Source organism: Toxotes jaculatrix, chromosome 8 (assembly GCF_017976425.1).
Source record: "Toxotes jaculatrix isolate fToxJac2 chromosome 8, fToxJac2.pri, whole genome shotgun sequence".
NCBI classification, from domain to species: Eukaryota; Metazoa; Chordata; class Actinopteri; family Toxotidae; genus Toxotes; species Toxotes jaculatrix.
The window spans coordinates 28976591-28999642 of record NC_054401.1 but is presented as its reverse complement, the minus strand read 5'-3'; the positions used below and the strand labels follow the sequence as shown (position 1 = coordinate 28999642).

The 23052-nt window shown below is 42.6% G+C and overlaps 1 protein-coding gene across 2 annotated transcripts; it reads left to right on the top strand.

The window, feature by feature from the left end:
- Window positions 1-442: 442 nt before the first annotated feature.
- On the top strand, window positions 443-22714 carry LOC121186363 (zinc finger containing ubiquitin peptidase 1). 2 transcript variants are annotated; one of them, XM_041045057.1, is made up of 11 exons: window positions 443-555; window positions 1568-2114; window positions 2197-2298; window positions 4607-4717; window positions 4850-4959; window positions 6118-6286; window positions 13968-14156; window positions 15493-15658; window positions 18193-18353; window positions 22033-22253; window positions 22514-22714. In XM_041045057.1, exons 2-11 carry the CDS (start codon window positions 1577-1579, stop codon window positions 22559-22561), a joined length of 1815 nt encoding a protein of 604 aa, XP_040900991.1. In that variant the 5' UTR covers window positions 443-555; window positions 1568-1576; the 3' UTR covers window positions 22562-22714. The 2 variants fall into 2 exon arrangements, with proteins under 2 accessions (XP_040900991.1, XP_040900990.1); XM_041045056.1 differs by having other exon boundaries at window positions 1568-2120.
- Window positions 22715-23052: the final 338 nt, after the last annotated feature.

Genomic DNA, 23052 nt, shown 5'->3' with positions numbered 1-23052 from the left:
CTCCTTCAAACTAAGAGTTTGCACTAATCCTGCAAAAGAGAGATTCCTCTCAGCAAAACTCTCTTCAAACAATAGAGGTTTAACACGCTCCCAAATACAAAGTACACTAAGTGCGCTCTGTTACAGATACACCTCTGTATGTCGCTACTACTTCTTGTTTTCATTGTCGTGAGGCCCGTCTCCAACACAAGCCTGTTCACCAGAAACTCCATTTAAAGCACGACTTCTAACATGTCGACATGAAGTGATTTCTGCAGCGCCACAACATACACTCCTTTCAGCCCACACGTTTCTGTCATCGGCTGAAGTTCTGCTAAAATATTATATCACATTAAGCGTTCAGATTCAACACTTTTTTTTCACTGACAGTTGGATTTTTTGTGGTTCTTATTGTCAGTTATTTTATTATGAAAGTTTGGGACGGAAGTCTGATCGTGTTGTGGTGGCGCCATAAGCCTGAATTTGTAGAAACCGCAGCCTGCAGGTTTCGAAGCTAAAGAAAGGAAAGCAAAACACACCGGCTCCCGTTTGAACACCGAGTTCACTGTGCTGACCGTGAGTAGAGTTTCATCTTATCATTTGACCTGGGTGTGAGTCTCACTGTGGCAAATACATGTGTTCATGTAACGTTGAATGAATCGATGCGACACTACTATAACAATAACACATTCTACAGCGCCCATGGGTGCTTGGTGCTTTGATTATCCACCTCATATGCCAAATTCCATTCAAAAATCTGCGTATTTACCGTAGTTTGTCAAATGGCAACGTTACACACTTCGTAACATTTACTGACCTCTGAGTAAACACCAGTCTTTGTTTCGGCACGTACAGAGAGAGAGAGCAGAGACCCGTTAAACTAACTTTAATCCATATATACCAATAAATTCACCAGTAAACATATGTCTCCTTTGTGTTCTAATAGTAGACCGTCGGCTCATGTGGAACATTTACCTGCAACGACCTTTGTGATCGAAAAGCACTAAAGGTGGCCATTCTAATGGAGGACATGATGTTCTGTCAACTTTTCGTTATATTTTATTAGAATATTATTTTGTATTTTGTCTTAGAAGTCTAGCACTGCTGTATTTGGGTATAAATCATGCTGTAATTAGATGAGGCATGGTAATGGTAACTGACTTCTGGCACACGGTGTCACCAAAACAATACTATTTTCAGTTTGTTAAACGGCCAATTAATCCACTTTTTTTTTTTCATTGAACAAAATAACTCAGCTTGTCAGACCTGCGTTGTTGCCTCAGCTGCTACTTTTCAGGAGCTTCCTCAGCAGGTTCGCACCACTCTATGCAGGCCCCAAGAACAGCCAGCAGGAGTCACTGCTGACAAGGACAAGAAACCTTGTTCTTCTGTGCTACCATATGATTTGTGTCAATACTCAAGCAGCTGGAGTCAAATGCACCAGTGTGTCAAGCTCTCCTAAAATAAACAACAATACAGTAACTTTGTGTTAATACAGTGCACCTATCAACACAGTTCTTTTGATACTCTGATGTGTGACAATAAGCCATTTTGTAGGAAAGTAAAAGTAACTTGTCTGTATCTGTAGGCTGCAGCCATGCTGACCTGTGAAATCTGTGGTGAGGAGATAATGCTGGAGGAGGACATGAAGACTCATCTCCTTCTCAGCCACCTGGAAAATGAAATGCTCTGCCCGTTCTGTTCCTTGTCTGGAGTGTCTTATGATGAACTCTGCTTCCACATCAGCTCAGCGCATCCAGAGAAGCAGCACGCAGCACAGGATACAGCTCACTACACGTCCAGTTCAGGCTGCTCTGCTGGAACAAACACCGGTGTAACTGAGAGCAAGAAGCCCCAAAGCTCTCAGTCCTGCTCAGCTGGGGACAGCTGTGGCACAGCTGGTGAAGCGACAGCCACCGGTGCCTCTGGCGTCACCACAGACTCTGTTCGACCTAAACAGAACAGTACATTAAAAAGTAGGTGTTCATCACCTAGAGAAACAGCACCCGTCACTTTGACTTTGACTTCGCCGAGTACTGAAACCAAACAGGAGTCTGTCAGGCACAGTAATGAGGACAGTAATGGAAGTGAATATGAACACCACAAAGCCAAACAGAAGCGGTTGTCCTTACCAAGTAAAGGTGATTCAACTTTTTCAAACTTCATCTCAAATTTTTAAAGTCAGCATTGACTTGAATTGTCTTGTATTTGTTACAGAGAAACTCTTCTCCTGCCCCATGTGTGCGCTGGTCTGCAGCAGCTGTTTCGTCCTGCAGGAGCATGTCGAGTTACATCTGCAGGAACAGTGCTCAGCTGAAGGTAACTGTTCTGCCTCTGAGATCTACATCTCTGCTGCCATGTGCAGAATGTACAGCTAATCTGTAGGATCTAGTCAAATATCTCAAGCAACAAGAACAAGTTCTACAAATACCAGCCCAGTCAGCTGAGATCAGCTGAGATCAGAAGAGTTCAGACAACAGACAACACCCTAGGCCACATACAGTGCTGCTTGAAAGTTTGTGAACCGACCAAACATGGTCATTGTTTTTGTAAAAAAAAAAAAAAAAAAAAAAAACCTTGGGGGCAGCTGTGCGCAGCAAGTTGAGTGTGGCTTTGGACTTTGGAACAGCACCTCAGTAGGCAGCTCGCTGCCCCCAGCGTCTCTAGTGCATGTGCATGCTTGTGTGTGTGTGTGTGTTTCGTTCACTTGGTGTGGGTAAAATGCAAAGAGTAATTTCCCCAGGAAGAAATTTATCTCTCAAAAAACTGAAGATGTGCTATGTGCAAAAGTATGTGAACCCTTTTAGTTAGTAGCTTGTGGCACCCCCTTTTGCAGCCGTTACTTCAACCAAACGTCTTCTGTAACCACTAACCGGTGTCTCACATCTCCTTATGGGGATTTTTGCCCACTCCTCCTTGCAGAACTCAGCCAGTTGAGACAGGTTGGAGGGACATCTGGCATGTACTGCCCACTTCAGATCTTGCCACAGCATTTCTATGGGATTGAGGTCCGGACTTTGACTAGGCCAATCCAGAGTGCCAATCTTCTTCCTCTTAAGCCATTCCTTGGTCATTTTTGCTGGAATGCTTTGTGTCGTTGTCTTGTTGTATAATCCATCTCTGTCAACTCCCTGACTGATGGCAGGAGACTCTGGTCAAGAATTTGTTGATAGGTCTGGGATTCATGGTTCCCTGGATAATATGGAGTCATCCAGGTCCTGAGGCAGAAAAGCAGGCCCAGACCTTCACATTTCCACCACCATGCTTCACTGTTGGGAGGAGGTTCTTTTATTGATATGCAGTGTTGACTTTTCTCCAGACATGGCGCCTGTGATTGTGGTCAAATAATTCAATTTTGGACTCTATCTGCCCAGAGAATGGACTTCCAGAAGGCCTCTGGTTTGTCCAAGTGCTGTCAAGCAAAGTTTAAATGGGCAACTTTGTTCTTTCTTGAGAGTGGAGGCTTCCTTCTGGCAACTCTCCCATGAATGCCATGTCTATTCATGTCTATTTTTGCCTGATTGTAGACGCATGTACATTTATCCCAGATGCTGCCAGAGAGGTCTGTAACTCTCTAGAGGTAATGTGTGAGTTGGCCTTTACCTGATTTATTATTTTTCTGGTGCTTCGTGGTGAAAGTTTTGATGGTTGCCCATTTCTGGGCAGAATTGCGGTGATGCTGAGTGCCCTCTTGCAGCTTTCCCCAGACTGGTGAGCCGTCACCACCTTCTTCCTGATGTCCTCTGACATCTCCTTTCTTCTTGGCATTGTTGATCTGTATGCTTCAGGCCTTGACACGACAGTGCTTTGGTTGGTTTCCTCTCTCTTTTAATCAGTGCTGCACAAAACCTTTCCTAAGGATGTCTCATTTGATTGGTCTGCTTAATTGATTACTTGAGCACCCATGTGTGTTTCACCTGTGTCTATTACTGACTTGATTTTACCAATGCAGCTGGGGTTCACTTACTTTTGCACATACTCTGATTCCATGTTTCATGTAGTCTACTGGCTACTGACACAGTTCCCTCAAAACAAGTACATGGAATTGATATACATAAACCTGACATTTCATATATAAAAACTGCTGATGATAAAATATGGAAATCATTGTAAAACAACAGAAAAACATAAATTATTCAAGGGGTTCACAAACTTTCAAGCAGCACTGTATATGTGCCTGATGTATCTTTATTCATGCCTGTTGTTTGTTTAGGGTCCGCACTGGAGTCTCTGGCAATGTCAGTCTGTCTTTTGCTCTGCCGCTGTGATCCAGATGGATTGTTGTGAAATGTGGTTTGGATCCTGTAACACTAGCAAACAAAAAGAAGCACAAAGAACAGAGTCAGAGTGGTTGGTTTAATGGATATCGCCCTGTTTTTGAAGCATCTGAATCACACTCAGTGGATCCACATGGGTTTATCAGTGACTAATGTCCATGCTAAGTGTTAGTGTGCAGGGGTTCACTGAGCACCCAGTGGAATTTTCCTCATTGTCAATGGAACTTGAAAGATGACACAGACTGAACGAGAAAAAAAGACTGTTAGCGTGTGTGTCTCAGTCTTCAACCCTCGTATAGAATAAGTTTGCCATAACTGGACTTACATGGAGTTTCCCATCTGTTTTGTAGGAGAGAAGAGATTTGAGTGCCCAGTTTGCTCCGTCGTCTGCAAAGACAGCTTGTCCATTCAGGAACACGTGGAACTGCATTTCAACCACGGAGCAGCTGTGAACTGTGCAGGTGGGCATATCTTCATTACTTCTCTGCTATTGTATTTTAAAAATCTTCTGTACAGTCTGATGCACCTGTCTGATGTGGTGCACTCTGAGCTTATACCTTCCTAAGCCTTTGGTTTACCTGTGCTGCTTGCAGGGAATCCTGGCTCAGACCTGAAGCTGGCCCAACAGCTGCAGCAGGAGGAGGAGCAGAGCAGGAGGCAGGAGGAGGCCCAGCAGGAAAAGGAGGAGTTCAAGAAGCTGCAGGTCTGGATTCTACACTGCAGAACACTTGCTGTGCAGTGCACAAGTGTTAGATACTGATAGATTTTTGGCTTAATTTCATATTAAATCTGTGACCCTAAGGGTAAGGTTAACATTCAACCTTCAAAAGAATAAGCAGTACAGAAAATTGGTATTGTTTTCTCCTTCAGTCTGTACTCAATAAGCCACAATGACAAAGTGAAAACATGTTTTTTGATTTTTTTTTTTTTTTTTTAATGAAAAATCAAAACTGAAATCTCTCATTTCAACGGTAACTGTAACACAGCTTCAGGAGGACGACCATCTCAGCAGCTCTCCATCAGTCAGACCTTGATGGTGGAGAAGCTTGAGGGAAGACGCTCTGAGTGAAAGTCATGTGAAAGCCCAAATACAGAGAGGTCCTTGAAGACAACCTGATGCAGGGTCCAGGACCTGAGAATGGGGTGATGATCGTTCACCTTTCTGTACAACAATGACCTGAACCAAACAGCCAAGACAAGAGACTGGAGGGACTTCAGTGGTCCAGTCAGAGATGTCAGTTTTTTGGGTTTTAATAAATTTGCAAAACTTTCTATAAAAATGTTTTCACATTGTCATAATGGATCATTGAGTGTAGATTAGTGGGTAAAAAAATGACAATTTGATCCACTTACAATGAAATCTGCAGGACTCTGGATTCTCCCTGAGACAGTGGAGATATTATAAAGTTTGATACAATCAAAGCAAATCAAATGTGTCCACCCAACAGAAGGTTCTGGTTTAGTTTTAGGTGTTCTGTCTTTGTCCTGTCAGTTCGGCCTGTTAGTGACACCTGTCACTAATATGCATCCTGGATAATTTAATGGACAGTGTGATGCAGTGTGAACACACCCCTGTAGACACAGTGCAGTGCTGTGTGTGTGTGTGGAGTTGATGTAATTAAGGACTGATCAGCATCCCTGTTTCCAGACCCAGTGTTGATGCTGAGTGAGGTTTTGTGTGAGCAGCCATATATTCTCCAAATTTTTCCACGGTCATGTGTGTACTGTCTGAAGCTTGTGCTTCCACTCCGTGTTGCATGTGACGCAGGAGCACATGGTTGGTATGTGTGAACTTCCAGTCTTGCGCTTTCACAAGACTGCAGTCCATCAACGTGACCTGTGTGGTATGTTGACTGTGCAGAGGCAGTTCGGTCTGGACGGCAGAGGGGGCTACCGCAAACAGATGGAGAGGACCATGGAGAGAGCCGTGGCCAGGGGCCTCATGGCCCCTGCAGAGTTTCACTGTAAGAGGGCAGAGATGATGGAGTCTTTGGCCTCGGGGGTTGATGATGGCAGAACCAGAACTCAGGGTATGTTTGGGCTTGTCTTACAACCATACTTCCTCAGAAGCAGCACAGACAGACTGCTGGTTTAGAGGATACAACAACATTTCCATAGGTTTAGTCCACTCCACATTCATCACAGTCATCCCTGTGTCCCTACCACTGACATCTTGTGCTTATTATACACTATGTTAACAACTGATTCATAGCCTAATGTTGTAATACTCATAATAACACAGGTGACTTCATTATAAAGCCTCTAAAAATGAAATGTAGTTTTATTCAGTATTCAATATGTCGCTGATACAGCCACGTGTTCTACTGAGGTCATTTGAAGTCTGAATATAGAAATCTGCCGCTCCTCTATTTTTCTCCTCCCATTGCTCATTAATCTGTCTTACAGTGGAACTAAGAAAAGCATTAAGGTAACACTGTAATTCAGCCCACAATTTACTGTGTATTTTAGTGAAATGAATCAGGTGCTAGTAAAATACTGACGGGTTCCTGCTTGTACTTAAATGTAGATACAGTGGAAGAAAACACGACGACAGGGAAATGGGAGTAACAACCGGTACGCGCTACGGTCCTGGGAAACAAAACTGACTTTTAGGGAAAAGTTATCACTCTTGTTCTTACTGTGCCATTAAAGAGTAAAACATGTTGTGTTACAGTATGTACACCTGGTTCTTACTGTAAAATAAAGTATCACTTATTAACAAACGTTTTTGATGTGTAGAGGAAAATATTAAAGAGTGAGTTTATAGATGAGCCTCCTGCAAGGCAAGCTACAGCCACACTGCAGGGATTTATTCCTTTAATTATTATTTAGTCTTCTAATTCGTTGTATTTAATATTGTAAATTCATACATAATTATAAAGACAAGTCAACAACTGGGTGTACACTTGTGTAGAAGTGGGTGAAAAGTTCTTAGAGCTTAAAGCAGGTATGCTGGAGTGGAAAACAAACACACCTTTCTCATGTGCTCAGCTGTGGAGGAGGAAAAATTCTAACATCATGAAGTCAAGTAGTTATAACATACAGATGAGGTGGATGAAACATGACCAGTCATTCAAGAATAAGATCTGTGCACTGTAATTTAATGTGTGACTGCTCTCCCCTTTTAACTCTTTAATAACACAGTAGGAAAAAGGTTAACATTTCCCCAGATTTCAGTTTTGTTGTGGAATTTGCATTGTGCTATGTTCTTTCCTCCTGCTACAGTCTAGACCTGCTCCATATGAAAAGTGCCCAGAGAACATCTGTTATGATTTTGCGCTTTATAAATAAAATTTACTTGATTTTTTTGCCTTTTTCTAAAATATCCAGGTGTTACTCCCTTTTTCCACAGTTGGGTTTTCTTCCACTGTACCTACAAACAAGCAATAGCAGCAACAAGTAACATGCTTCATTAACATCTGATGGCATATCCAGTTGTCTCACAGTACATGACACCTTATTGCCCAACCCTTAGTTTTCAGTTAATCATTATGATTTAAGGCGACATAGAGTTTTTCCTTGCCACTGTCGCCGTAAGTGCTGATCTGGGGTCAGGCTCTGGGTCTCTGTAAAGCGCTTTGAAACAGTTTTCATTGTGGAAGGCGCTATATAAATAAAATTGAATTGAATAGTTTAACAATACATGTTTCATAACAGCATCGTTCATCCAAAGTACTACACAGAAAATTAAATACATGAAGACACAGTTTAACAGTGAATTAACAGACTGGAATGATAGATGGACTTTACTAACGTTTCTATAACCACAAAGATGTGTCCTCATATGACTTTTAGTTTGATGGGAGGGCAGCCATAACTCTGGTCTCTGACCTCAAGTTTCCAGCTGAGTGGGATGAGGATGTTCACGAGTGTTTGCAGGAGTGAGTCTTTGTAAACAATTGATAAGCTAATACTTGTTTCTCTGAAAGTATGAGGGAGCTGATAAAGGGAGATGACACCTTGATAAAAAATAAAAAATATATCAGGAGCCTAAAGTGTCCAAAATAGTGACAGTGGGTGGATGTGATTAATGACTTCCTCCAGGTGAGAGGCTGAAAGAAAAGACCTGATCTTGAATGTGATTCTAAGGTGGGTCAAAATGACTTAACAGCATTCATTTATTTGCCAAAGTTCACTACTGGTTTTTGGCTTCATTTAAGCACTAACTATCTAATTTACTTCCTGTTATTATAAAAAAAAAAAAGGAGGTTGTACATTCTGACGGTTAGGGAAATAGACCTTGAGATACTTAAACATTCGCTCCCAACCCAAAGGGACGGTTTTCAGCAGCTTCACACTCAGCTGCAAACCGTCAAGTGAGCTTTGCACATTCTGAGCTCCCCAAACCGGACGTACTCCCCCCCCCCCCCCCCCCCCCCCCCGCCTGCGCTTTGAGATCCTGTCCATGACAATCACAAACAGGATTGGTGAAAAGGGATAACCCTGGTGGAGGCCAACACTAACTGGAACACAGCTCTCACTCCGGTTATTTAAGGATTGGATGGCACGTTGTAATGGGGGGTACATGCAGTACCCCCCACAAGGCCACCCAAGGGACACAGTTTTCCGCAAAACGCATATTGACTTGATGAACAAACTCCCATGACCCCTTCAGTAACCTTGCAAGGGTAAAGAGTCTGTTCACTGTTTCATTCTGAGGTCAGAATCTGCGTTGCTCTGCACCTTCTACAACATTTTCTACAACTTGAGAAGATAGAATGACATGACCTGTTCAGAGGGAGCTCGTATTGTACTACAGAACCATTATTCTGGTGGTGCTGCTCAACCCTGGCTGCCATAATGTGGTCTCATTAGTATTTTGTTTGTTTTGTTTTTGTGTGCTAAATGTGTTGCGTTTTTAGCTTTTTATGCTTGAGAAGTTTAATCAATTGTGTACGTGATGAGGAAGTACTACCTCTGAGTTTAATTGTCTGGGAACTTAAAAGACAATGCCACTTGAGAGTATAACCATGAAAGAGAGGAAAGCGTGGAGGGGTGAGACATCAGTGTATGCTGACGAGCAAACAGGCCACCTCTACCTTCCATGATTCTCTGCAATGCCTGTTCCCTGAATAGAAGAGTTGACAAGCTGCGACTAAACGCCTACAAGAGCTCGTGCCTGCTTTGACTTACTGAAACCTGGCTACAGGGGAATGTACCCAACTGGCCTGTTGCTTTGGAAGGCTCCTCTCCACCAGGAATTTCAACTCTGGCAAGAGTGGCTCAGGAGGTCAGTGGTTAGATCTCTGACCCCAGTCCACTGTATGAATGTGAATGGCTGAATTTGCAAAGACAGCCTCCTTAATTTTTGGCTGTGTGCACAGACAATGGCTACACACTCAAGAAGCGCCTTGTTTCATTGTTTAACCATTGCAAGCTTGGGGTTGCGCTATTTGGATTGAGGCAGTATGTGGACTGTAAAACTCGCGGAAACAGAATTCTTGATAAATGTTGTGGCAAGACACTTACACATCCAAAGCTTAACCCCTACTAGCCAACTCTGACCACAGTGTTTTTCCTTTGCACAAGACCCTGCTTAAAAGCAGTAAATCACAAGTAAAACTGGGATCTCTTTCACAGCCAGGCAACAGACACCATTACTGACTATATTAAATTCTGAAGAGACAATACCCTAATTCAAAAGAAAATAACTAAGTACCCGAACAAGAAACACCATATTTCCAAAGAAATTAGAAGGTGCATAGTTTTAAAAAAAATTGCATTTAAGAGCGGAGACCTTGTGGAAATGAGGAATATTCATAGAGACATAATCAAAATTTAGGGATGGTTTGGAGGAAAGAGAGAAATTTGAAACTCAGTGCTCCTCAGTGAACACCAAAAAACTGGAATTCTATGAACTCTGTGACGGACATGGTCCCAGCTAAGAAGTCTCTAAGAGTTTTAAACAATTATGTGAAGGTCATCTGACTGTCATGGATGATCTATCACATCCGCCACACACATCAAAACTAGATCTTAATAGCACTGGAAGAAGCAACCACATGGGCCAGGATGACATTTAAACCTCAGAAGTCCAGGTCTCTGATCAGCAGAAAAACATGGTGCAGGGGGAACCCCTTCAATCTCCTTTGGAAGTGGCATGAGACCGAAATAACAACTGAAGGTGCTGCAACAGGTGTACGAAGGCCTAAGGAATATTGACAGGCCACTAGGGATATAGGGAGTTTAGATTTGCCAACATGGATGGCTACCACCTCTCATTTGACCACTAACACTATATGACATAGAACTAAGTGCAGTGTAGTCTATGGAATGTACCATTAGTATGTACCCAAGGAGGCAGCTTGGTGTGCCGCAAAGCCTCACAAATCTAGAGTTGGACAGCAAATCCTCAAAGTTACAACTACGGTTAACATAAGTTGTATGAGGAGTACAAAGTTGCCAAGACCAGACTAATTAACCTTCCAGGACTCAAAGGTTGAAAAAGTCAACAAAGTTGGAATCAAGGTCAGGACACAAAGGAAGTTTGCACCAGAAGCAGTAGCACAAGCAGAGGGCACACTCAGGCGCAAAGACATTGTCAGGCTATTATGCCAGGGTCGACAGGGACTTGGGAGCTCACAACACCTGTCCTGGAAAGGAACCAGTGCTTCTGAAAGAAGACCCCTCCTAAAGAGAGAGATCAGAGCAAGGGAAGATGAGCTACCACAGTCCAAAGCAGTAGGCTGGGGATCCAGGGTGCATGGACAAGATGGCAGACTGAAAGCCTTAGATACTCCAAAAATCACCATCGACCAGCATATACTTCGAGAGACTGTTGTTACGTGGTCTTTCTTGTTCCCTCTGTCTGTCTTATTTTCTCTTTATGTGGACTGTTTTGAATGCAGCATGGTTGGAGGCCTGAGCCAGATTTCCTACAGTGTGGGACAGTAAAGTGAAGCAAATCAGTTTAGCACAGTACTGCTGCATAGTGCAGAAATTAGAGTTCGTAGAACCATCACAGATCCCAGACCCGTATGAAGTATAACTGCGCTTCGGTAATTTGGAACTATTTTGATCACTTTTGTTATCAGTGGCAAGATATGGTTGCGATGTTTAAAATTTGACTTAGACTTTTAATCAATAAGATGAATAATTTTCTAGAATTCTGCTTTGACTTTGTTTTTATGAATAGTAAGTGTAGACTGGTGGTGGAAAAAATGAATTTAAATGATTTTAGGCTGCAGCATAACAGCATATGAACAAAGGGAGGGGGTCTGAAAACTTTCTGAAAGCACTGTATGTTTCCACGCATCATATTGCCAGTTCGAAACCCTGAAATAGGATGACTGGTCATGCCTCATTAAAACAAAACATTAGGACTGTTGAGTTTATGTTCCTGCCTGTCTTTCAGATTCCCAGCGTCTGTCAACTCCCTGTTTAAGTCCACGTCTTTATTCTCAACCAGTTCTGCAGCATTCCCTCACCTCTCACAAAATGTTCTTTTAGTTTAATCTCTGTCTTTGTCTGTTTGTGGGGATAAGATGCTGAAATACATGCCCTATATTAATTCCTCTAATCAGACAGGCTTTGTTCAGTGTTCTTATCCAAACTACTGTCAGCTCTGTTAATCAAATGATCTAACAGCTCAATGAGTGACGCGTGCAGAGGGAGCAGTGTTCTGTGGTCAAGGTAGGCTAGCTGTTGGTCTGTGATGTATTGTTGGGGTAAAATTCATGGATATCTTAGATAGCTCCAGGAGATAGATGCAGTAAAGGTCCTCAACTGGACGCAAACCAGGGACATTGCGGTTCACGGTTGGTGCCTGAACCCCTAAGCCACAAGAGCCCCTCCCCTCCAGTGGAAGTGTTAGAAAACATTATCTCTTAGACTTTACCGAGCAGTAGGTTGTATCTTCAGAGATATTTCCGATCCAAGGATCAAATATTTGCTTTTACCTGCATTTTATTTATTTATTTTTGTCTGGTTATGCGACTGGGCCATTGACTAAAAACCTGAGACTTCTGTGTTCAGAACTGCCCCCTCCTTTTTATTACAGTTAGACCACTGTGTTGGCACAGCTCATGCCCTGATGCGATGACAAAGGCACAGATTCCCGGCAAACTGTTCAGCTGTTTTGTTTTTTTTTTTTGTTTGTTTTTTTTTTTTCTGGACACCATTTGGCATCCACTGTGTTGACCAATCATATGCACATTCCCAGTAGAAGGCTTAGTGATGTGAGTAAAGTATTTTTAGTGTTGACCAGGTGATTGTCCAGACAGAGGAGAAAAAGATTATCACTGTTCTAAATTCCCTAATAGACTATACATATTACTAGAGTATGTTAGGATTTGTTTATGACTTGATTCCAGTTGTGATATTTGGTCAGGCATTTTTAGTTCACGTGTTATTAGATCAGGCTGTTAGGGGACAGCTATGTCTGGGCGAGAGAGAGTTTTTGAAGAGAAACATAAGGAGTAAGCTCAGTGTGTTTTTTCCTCCTGGTTCTCTGGCTCGGCTACGAGTGTACCTGACTGTTCATTATTAAAACGCTTAGAAAACGTCATCGGAGTCCCCCGTATTCTTTAACCGGAATATGCACACGGGTGAAGAATAACCCCAGCGTTATATCGTTGCATTGAGAGTTTCTAATAATCACTGTAATAACTTGTTAATATTAGAAACCTTTCTGTGGTATTTTTGTGTCTGCTAAACCTTCAGACTCCTGGATCTGCTACTCAGACTCTCGTCCATCATCTTCTCGCTGCTACCTGAAGGGACTTTCTCCCACCATAGTGCTTTTTAGTCTGTTGAGGGAGAGTATTTCAACTGTTTCTAGTGGTTATACTGAACTGTAAGGAAATCTACTCAGTCATGATGCTGATGCAGTCAGTTTTATTTGAAGTTGTACAGATTGAGGAGGACCATGGACTCAAATGATGATCACAACATGACAAAAGTCATTTGTGGAAGTCAGCTCTTGATTGAGAAGTTGGTTTTTATGATCCAGGCTTTTAGGATTACAATCTCTACCTTCAGTCCAGACCTCCATCCCTGTTTGTACTGAACGGGTTACATCCCCCATGATTACATGGGCTAGACATCTGCAGTAGTTAGCATTGTCACCCCACATGCTGCATGTTCTCCCCATGACTGGCGACTTGTTCAGGGTGTGTACCTCACCTTTTGCCTGGTGTCAGCTGGGACTGGCTCTATATTTGAGTCATCATATTAAACATTACTTACTCATGAAAAGACATTTTAATTCAAATCTTACAATTCTTATGTCGTAATTTTAGTTTAGTAAAATTCCTTTGAGTCTAAATGTAGTCTCATTTATTTAAAGTCACATTTCATGCAAGATTGCTCTTTGTTTCAAAAGTGATCTCAATGACAGCTTTCTCACTGCTGCAGAGGTATCAGTCAGTCAGTGGATACCTATTGAGTTGGTATTGTTCCTCCTGACAGTCTGGAATCTGTCTCTTCTCTACTGAAGCGTCACTGGCTAATTATGATGTTTGTATCTTGTAATTATATCTTGTAATTATATTGTAATATCCTGTAATAACAAGATCTATGATAAGGATCTCATAAAATCAAACAAGTAAATGAGGCTTACTGATGTGATAACTTTCAGCTGGCAGCACCTTTTCTGTATATCAGGTCAGATCTGATGGCCTCTGGTTGAGCTCTGTGTCTCTAACACTGCTGCTGCTGGAGTATACTGGGCTGAACCTGTTTAACATGCACTTGTTTCTCCTTTCTGTCTAGGTGTGGTCAGAGCATTGTATGAATACTACCAGACTGAATGCAGGGACTCTGCTCATGTGTGGCTGAGTGCTGACACCGACCACTACTGCTCCTCAGCGGGGGATAAAGGCTGGGGCTGTGGATACAGAAACTTCCAGATGCTCATCTCCTCTCTACACAGAATAGACACTTATTCTTCCTCCTTACAAGGTGCAAACCACACTGCAACATATCTGACCTGAAATCAGAACTTTCTGCTCCTTGCCATGAAGAAGCAGAAATAATTAGTGAATGTTGAACAGAGAGAGAGTGTTCTCAGTGCTCTGCTGAGATAATATAAGCTTGTTTCAGATGAGTGCCTGCTTCTCTGTGCAGCTGAGGTTAATATCAGAGAATATCTGGGTAGTTCTGTCAGCGTAGAAGTACAGGAGTCTCCTGCATACTATAACTAAACTACAGGTTTATGTTTTGACCGTGAGTCTGAGTCATTCCAGCTTTTACTTCTTTAAAATGATGTTTTTTTCCAATCGTTTTGGCAGATGGCTCCAAACACTACAGTACCCATGGGCTTCGGTCACTGTCACAGTCAGAACCTTTGTTGCTGCAGTTTAGGAGCCAAACACGGAGCTGGAGTCACAGAATTCATTCGTTTATGTCCAGAGCAGAGCAGCAGGATCAGTGTTCTGTCTGTGATCCACTGTTGAATGACTTTCTACAAATGGATGAGGATTTAAACACAAACTCTCTCTGTTTCCTTTGGTAAATTTCCACAGTATAAGCATCATCATACACATCAGACCGTCCTCATCTACACTGTAATGGACTGTGCTCTACATTCCATCGTTCTCCTGTAGAGCTGATATTATTTGTAGAAATCAAATATATATATGTATGTATGTACTGACTTCCCTCAGTGTTTATTTCAGTTTTAGTTTTGACAACCGAGAAGGAAGCTCAGTGACTGTTTTTTTCTAAAACTAGGCATGAAACTCGAGGTGTGTCTCTGTGTGCTCTTTACTCTAAGCACACTATGTCTTGTCCTCGTTCTGCTCCAGTGACACAGTTGTTGTTGTTGTAGAGATTAATATCTCTCCCTGGTCTCCAGTGCTTTTTGTCCTGTAGGACTGTTTATACAGCAGGTGCAAAATGACAGCAAGACTTGATTGCACAAAGTGTTTCAGTCATCACAATGACTGTAGCTGTACTGAAACTATCTCAGCATGACACACACACACACACACACATCACCCAGCGTCAGTCTTGTAAAACAACTGGAATGTATTAAAGAAATAGCAGAGATTCACCAACAGAAGAGCATGGTACAGCAATGTCCATGATATGTCAGACTATTTCAGGATTGATTCTTCCCTTGAAAGATCTGATCACATGATACACTGAGAAGACAATGGCACATAACTAACATTAAAAGACTGAGGGTGAGTAAAGCACTGACAGTTTTCCTAAGGCCGTTGAGCTTTGTTGCCTCCGTGTCTGCACCCAAAGACATTTCAGTTCTCTCCATTTACATGATGCTGTCCTTCTCCAGAGAAGACCGTGCCCAGTATCCCTCGGGTGCAGAGTATGATCGAGGAGGCTTGGAAAGGAGGACTGGATCCACAAGGTGCATCCCACTTCAACCAGCGGCTGCAGGGAACACGAGCCTGGATTGGAGCCACGGAGATCTACACCCTGCTCACCTCTCTGGGAATCAGGTGAGCAGCACTAGACTCTGTTTGATTAATGTGCCGCATCATGTGACATGAAGATTCAGGCAGTAGGAGTGACCGACATACGAAGGGTTACATCATTTCCAGACCAGCTTTTCTGTATTCGTATTATATTTATTTATTTGTCAGAGCAAAGCACCACATAATGGTTTTATGATTACTGATGAATATATTAAAGCTGCATGCATAGTAATGAATGCATGTCCTTCCTCTGAAACACAAAACCCATCTGCAGGAATGTGTATTGCATAAACAAACAGCATGGGGAGCAGCTCCTTAAAATATTAGCAGTCAAAAACTCCACAGGGCACATTTAAACTTTTTGTTGAATTCTTCAATTAGCCTGTAAAATTTCAAAACAAAATCTCCATCGTAGGTTTCCAGAGTCAGAGGGATGCCAAAACCTGAAGTGTTCAATTTATGATATGAAGCCGGGAAAAGCAGCAAATTAAAGTTAAATAAAACTGGAAGAAGCAGAGATAGACAGAATGGCAATGATAATCAGTAAATCATTGCAGTAACTTTTCAATCAGTTACAGCCTCTCAGATTTTAGGACATTGTGTCAGTTGGCTTGGATTAGCTTGGAGTTTGACACCAGTTTTCCTTTTTTTCATTTTGCTTTTGCTCATTTGTCATTTAGCTCTCACTCTACTGAATCAGGGAGAATCAGGGAGGAATCAAATGTGAAAAGGAAGCAGCAGCACTATAGACTAATAGTTTTAACAGTTTGCAGCATAGACATTATTCCATAAGTAGATGTTTCTGTAAAGCCCAGCAGGGTCATATCTTCTTTACTGCTCCTGGAAGCACTCTGATGTACACAGTAATACATGTAAATGTGAGACATTCACAAGGTTCACCTGAAAAATGTGAAAATGTGAACAGATTCTTTCTGAATATTGAATGAGACCAGAGCAGGATCAGTTTAAGGGTGAGCCAGTGAACTCTCCCTGAACCTGATGATTTAGAGGCTGAAAGAATGAATGAAGCACAGAAAGGAACAGTACAAGGAGATAGTATCTGTCGTACAATCTGTCACACGATGTGTAAGCTACACAGTGGGCTTTCCTGAGGCTGCTTTAAAATGGAACTCAGTTTTTATAACATAGGTCATAATTGCAACATTTACTTCCGCCTTGAGTTCTGATGTGTAAGGGCCACAGTGTGGAACAGGAGCGCCAGCAGCATGGTGATAAGAGGGCTGTGAACTAATCAGTTACAGTATCTGCCCCATAAACACCAGTAAACACAGCCATTATAATCCACTGCATCTCACTGCATGTCCATATGACTGTGGGAGCTAGAACAAATCAGTTCTAAATCATTGAATGAATACTATGGTTAAACTACAGGTTTGCTAACAACTTGTCTGTTGAGTTTTCTTTTTGAAATCTGACCTGAGGATAGCAGATGTTATCACAGCTGAGAGGAATGTTTTGTTTGATAAAGCTTATAATTAGTTGTAGTTACAGTCCTAGTTATTTATTAAACTTATAGTTAGTCACAATTATCTCTATAGACACTGTTACAGTTAAGGATATAGCCCTTAGTAGGGCTGGCTCAGGCAACTGAATCATCCCCTAGTTATGCTGCTATAGGCCTAGGCTGCTGGGGGACATCCCATGATTTACTGCGCACTTCTTCTTCTTTCTCTTTCTCTCCTCAGACCCACTCTCAAATTTATTAGCCTTTATTACATGTCATTAACTCTGTGTCCTCTCTGTCCCGTAGTCCTGTGTTTGTTTCTCTCTGGTCTCTCTTTCTCTGTACCTTTCTGCAGGTATCTCTGGCTCCGGAGCTGCATGTTCTGTGGTCCTGGCTCCACCCACCTGCTGCTGTTTATTGTTTACAATGATCTATTTCTAACACGTTTAATGTTCCGTTCTGCTACAGATAAATATTTGATTAATATTCTTTGCAAACTGTAATGTAAATAATTACCAGTCATGACAGCTTTTTGCCTCCGTGCTCTGTTTCATAATTCTAATCTGCTGAGCACACATTATCCAATAACTGTTCACTAACTGTAATGTAAATACTGACCCACATTGTCTGTATTATGCTGCATGTCCTTCTCCCCCTCTCCTCCATTCCTAGCTGTCCTATCTTCCTCCTTTTCCTCCTTTCACCCAGCCCGGCCATCGGCAGGAGGGTCCCCCATCTGAGCCAGGTTCTGCTCAAGGTTTCTTCCTGTTAAAAGGGAGTTTTCCTTGCCACTGTCGCCTTAAGTGCTTGCTCTGGGGTCAGGCTCTGGGTCTCTGTAAAGCGCTTTGAGACAATTTTGATTGTGGAAGGCGCTATATAAATAAAATTGAATTGAATTGAATTGAATTGAATGAAAATTAAGACACAAAAACCTGTTGAAGACAGACATTCAGTAACAGCTGCTGGGAATCTCAAAACTGTCCTCAGACCACCAGAGTCTCCTTCTGGTCACATTTAACCCGCGACTCTAAATCCTTATGAATCTGGACTGGATAAATGTGACACTAAGGCCGGTACTCTGTGTGTCTTTCAGTGCCAACATCATCGACTTCCACCAGCCAACGGGCCCAGGTGACACCCACCCCCGGCTGTTTGACTGGGTGAAGCAGTACTACTGTCAGTCCAACAGGAGCAGCAGACTGCCCCCCAGAGTCATCCAGACTTCCCTGGCCCCGCTTTACCTGCAGCACCAAGGTACACCCACTCATACATGTTGCTTTAACTGGATGATGCTCTCAGTCAGGCCTGAGCTGATTGGTTGACACAGATCTATAGATTGACAGAACAGGTGTTTTCCAGCCTTGGTACCTCTACTGTAGCTTGGTCAGCTCCTGTGGAGCTGTAGATGTTCAGACTTTCCATGTTGACAAAAGAGTCTCAGCTTATTTACTCACACAAGTGCTGCTGTTCCAAAAGCTCAACGAGGACAGAGAAAGTGGACCCCTGGGTCGAGGTGGTTCTACAAAGCGGAGCTGTGGAGAGAGAAAGATGCCAGGAGAGTCTAATGAAAAGATCCCACTGATCTTGCCGCTTCGGTTTTGACCGTTCTTTTGCTTTTCTTTGTCTCTCATCAGCTTTCCAACTAAATGGATGTGGGTTTTTGTTTGTTTTTTTATTGTCTTTTTTTTTTTTTTTTTTATCCAGCTGCATGAAAATTAGAGTTAATAAAAACAATGATGCAGAACTATCAGTTAGCTAGTGAGCCTCTCCTCTCCACTCTGGCTCTTTTGCAAACACTTATAGATCCTTTTAAAAAGGTTTTCAGGAGCCTGGGGAAGCGCTTTAATAGCCATGGACTCAGGTTTGAGCACATTTCTTGAATCTCTTCACTTGATAGCAGAGGTCAGGTTTCCTGTTTACATTGATGTCACGTGTCTCTAATCAAATTTCTGCAAGTCGGGTTCCTCCAGTGTGTGTAAAGCCAAGACTAGTGCTTACATTTTTCACTCGTGTTTGTCCACATCTGTGGGTTGTAAAAAAGATGTTCCCATCTCTGAGGAGAATTGAAGAATGAATTCTTTAAAGAATAATTCCGGTATTTTTAACACACATTTTTCTCTGGGTCTAAATGATTAATAGGGACAAAAATGTTTGGGGTCCGTCCAATATTGAGCAAGAGCCAGAAAACCAGCAGGTGTGAAACAGCTGCAGTGTAATCCAAAGGGGCATTTGTCCACGGCAGAGTACGTCCACTACAGCTGCTTGTTTTCGCCACTGATAGGTTCAGATTGTTTATTTCATTTGTTTTCTGGCAACATTATGGAAAGGATCTCTGCAGAGATACACATGTTAACACGTAACAGAAGTCACACTGTGAAACCTTGCGGGAGGAAGAGGAAGACAACTGTGAAAATGCGAATGAGACGTTTGAGAGAGTTGTCCGCGGAGGAGTGGAACAATGTCACAGAGCTGGAGCACAGAAAGCGCGGCTTAACAAACAAAGGACAGGGACATGCTGGGACATAAAAACACTCCTGTCCGTACACTGCACCTCACAGACCACCGTGTTTACAGTAACCACATTGACTGGGACGACAGTCGCACAGCACGTACGCCAGAGAACTGTTTCCTGAAGAAACATACAGTTTGTTCTCAGAGCAGAGAGACCTGCTGCTGACTGGAGCCAGTGTTATGAACTAAAGTTAGTTCGTTGACCTGGTGTCAGTGAACACAGCGACAAGGCAGGATAACAGTAAAACAATCACTCAATAAGACAATAGTATGTACAAACTGTCAGTGAGGTTATAAAATAATGATATTCGTAATTATAGACTAAATGATGTCATCAAGCTCACATTATCTGGGCTATGTTGATGTCAACGTGTGTGTTGTGTAAGAAAGTCAAAGTTACGTTTACCTATTATAGGAGTAAACAGGTTTTAATGCCAGTCCTCATTAGGAGACATCAGAGAGACACTTGATGTCCAGTGACGGCTGGTGGAGGGTGGGGCTAACAGAAGCATTACACCCATCGAAAGCTGACGCTGTAGCAAAAAGCTCTCCCTGTATCTGTCTTTCTCACACACACACACACACACACACACACTTGTGTCGTTGTGAGGACACTTATTGACATGATACACTCCCTAGCCCCTAACTCTAAGCCCAAGTATAACCCTAAAACCAGGTCTTAACGCTCAAAAAGACAACAGGTTTACGCTCTTTCCAACATGGCCTGTGCTGCATTCATGTGTCCTGATTTTGTCGGATGAATGTTTTAGGTCCACACTTCTTTTGTTGGGGTCTAAGCCCTGTCTCCTCTGGAAACAGAAAGGTTCGCCAAGTCCTTTGGTGGAAACCAAGTAACACAAATGAAGAAAAGTAAGTAAATAAATAGATAAGTAAACAATCTACCTCTTTCATGCTGCCACTGTCACAGTCAGTCACTGTAGTACTGCCAGTGCATCTGCTGTCAGTGGTCACGTCAGTGGCCTGTGGGCTCAGGGAATTTAGCCCAAGTATTTTGTTGTCATTATTGTAAAAGATAGGAAAGACTTAGCCCTTCTAGCCCATTTATACCCTCTGTACCTGTCGCTGGCAAGGAATGATGATGGTCGTTATTACTGATAATTATTATTATTACTCCTGATAAGACTGGGTGTGTGAATCAGAAAACACTCCCCCCCTGCACTGACAGGGATGTGACCACAGAGAACGGAAGAAGCTCTGCAGGGATCCTCTCCATAATGCTGTCAGACACAGTGGCAAAGACAAGCAGTTTCAGTGGACATGTTTTGACATGGACAAAAATGCCAGAAATGTACTTTAAACAGTTTGATGATCATCAAACTGATACTGCAAACTTCAATAAACTCCTAATTCAAGGACGGTAAAGATCTTTAGACGAGGTCTTTGTGTGATGAGTGACCTGTGACCACGTTGATGCTGGATGACTCAAAGGAAGAATGAACTAAACCTAAAGTACTTCACACACTGGAGATTGATCATGTTCAGTCGACAAAAGGAAATCAAACATCACTACGCACACACATACACACTTACTTATATCTTTGTGAGGAAGCCCCTGACCCTAACCTCTGTACCATCTTGTACCATCTCCTGGCTGGGGTTAGGATTAAAACTGGGTTTAAGCCTGGTCTAAGATTAGGGTGAGAGTAGAGCCTAAAACAGAACATTTGCAAAGTCCTTGTGTTCCAAAGTATTTGCTGCTGTTAATAATAAACTCATGTGCTCATTGCTGTGACTTTTTAAAATGACCCCCCTCTTCACAGGAAGTCATTGAGGACAACTCGTCTACTAGTCGACTCAACAAATACGAGTCTCAAGAGAAAAACAGATGAATCTTCCAATAACTAATAATCTTCCTTCATTCTAGACACTGTCCCAGATTCCATGAGTCAAATGTACTGAGCCTCCACCACAGTGACTAAAAAGCTCAGATCAAAGAGACTTTTGGGTTCTCTCCAAGACTCTGTGTTGGAGTATGCATAGTAGTGGTGAAGCTTGAGGAACAGCAACATGTATGAGCAAGATTAAAGTCAGCATTGTCATTGTGAGCGTGTTAGCATGCTGACTTTAGCATTTTCCTCTGTGTGCCTCGGTGCAGCCTCACACAACAGCACAGTTGTAAACTGTCGATCATGTTAAAAAAGGTTCAGTCGTTTCCTCAAACAGCTGCTCAAATGCTGCATTTGTTAGGGACTATTTTCAGCAGTGGATTAATCCACATTGGGTGCTGTAGTGTGTGTGGTTGGCAACAGGACTCTCTGTGTTTGTGTTTGTGTTTGTGTGTGTGTGTGTGTGTGTGTATGTGTTGATGGTGATGAAGGAACATGTCACCCAGAGTAACAGTGACTCACTGTTGTGTTTTAATGGGCCACCTCTCCCTGGTCCCTCCCTTGTCGTCCTTCAGGTCACAGCCGCTCCATAGTGGGCTTGGAGCAGAAGAAGAATGGGAGCCTGTGCCTCCTGGTTCTGGATCCTGGCTCGTCAGCAGCAGACACCAGGAAGCTGCTGAGCAGGGACACCATCGCCACAGCCGTCCGCCATGTAAGGAAGTTCCCCGGCAGCCTGAAGCACAAACAGTACCAGGTGGTGGCGGTACGGGGTGTGTTGTCTCCTGGGGACAAACAGGTGAGCTGAATGGAACAGAAACGTGTGTGTGTGTGTCTGTTTGATTTACTTTTGTTGACTGAACATGATTAAACCTCCAGTGTTGACATTCCTTCAGGTTTAGTTCATTCTTCCTCTGGGTTATCCAGTGTTGACTTGGATCACACAAAGCCTGAGTTAGAAGTTTATTGAAGTTTGCAGACTGTGTGTTTAAGTGTTCAATAAAATGCTCTTTATCTTGATGTGTGTATCAGCGCATGTTATTGTTGTTGTCTTTGCAGAGAAGCATCTTGAACTCCAGGACATTATGTGCTGAAAGGATCCCATGAGAAGAGACGCACTTCTTTTTCTCCTCTGTCTCTCTTTGTTGTCCTTCTGAACATCTGATTCCTCACCTCAGGAGCTGTGCGTGTGTCATTTGCTATTGCATTTTATAGTTTGCACTTTTTAAATGTTTTGAATAAACTACTATTTGCTCTCCATGCTGTCCACTCAAGTCCTTCTACAAACATCACGCTGTTTAAGTGATGATGCAACAGGATGTCAACAACTGAGTATCTGCACTCTGAGCTAAACTGAGAGCAAATGGACAATATCAAATATTGGACTGCAGGAGTGATCTACTCCCACACACACACAAACCATTCCTCACATCCCATCTGTTTTAGGAGTCCTGTGAGAAGGTGAACAGAGTCCTCTCTGAGTAACCAAGGTGTGATGAGTGATTGTAAGCTAAATATAGACAGAGGTCCATCAGCCGCTCAGAGTGTCCTGCAGTGTTTCATCGACGAGGCTAAAGCAAAAGCGAAATTATTCAGTT

Bases quoted from the DNA above. Each gene is read 5' to 3' on its own strand.
- LOC121186363 (XM_041045056.1), top strand. From the start codon at position 1,577: ATGCTGACCTGTGAAATCTGTGGTGAGGAGATAATGCTGGAGGAGGAC. The intron at 4,718-4,849 runs GTGGGCATATCT...TGCTGCTTGCAG, and splicing joins AGCAGCTGTGAACTGTGCAG to GGAATCCTGGCTCAGACCTG. The intron at 22,254-22,513 runs GTGAGCTGAATG...TTGTCTTTGCAG, and splicing joins TGTCTCCTGGGGACAAACAG to AGAAGCATCTTGAACTCCAG.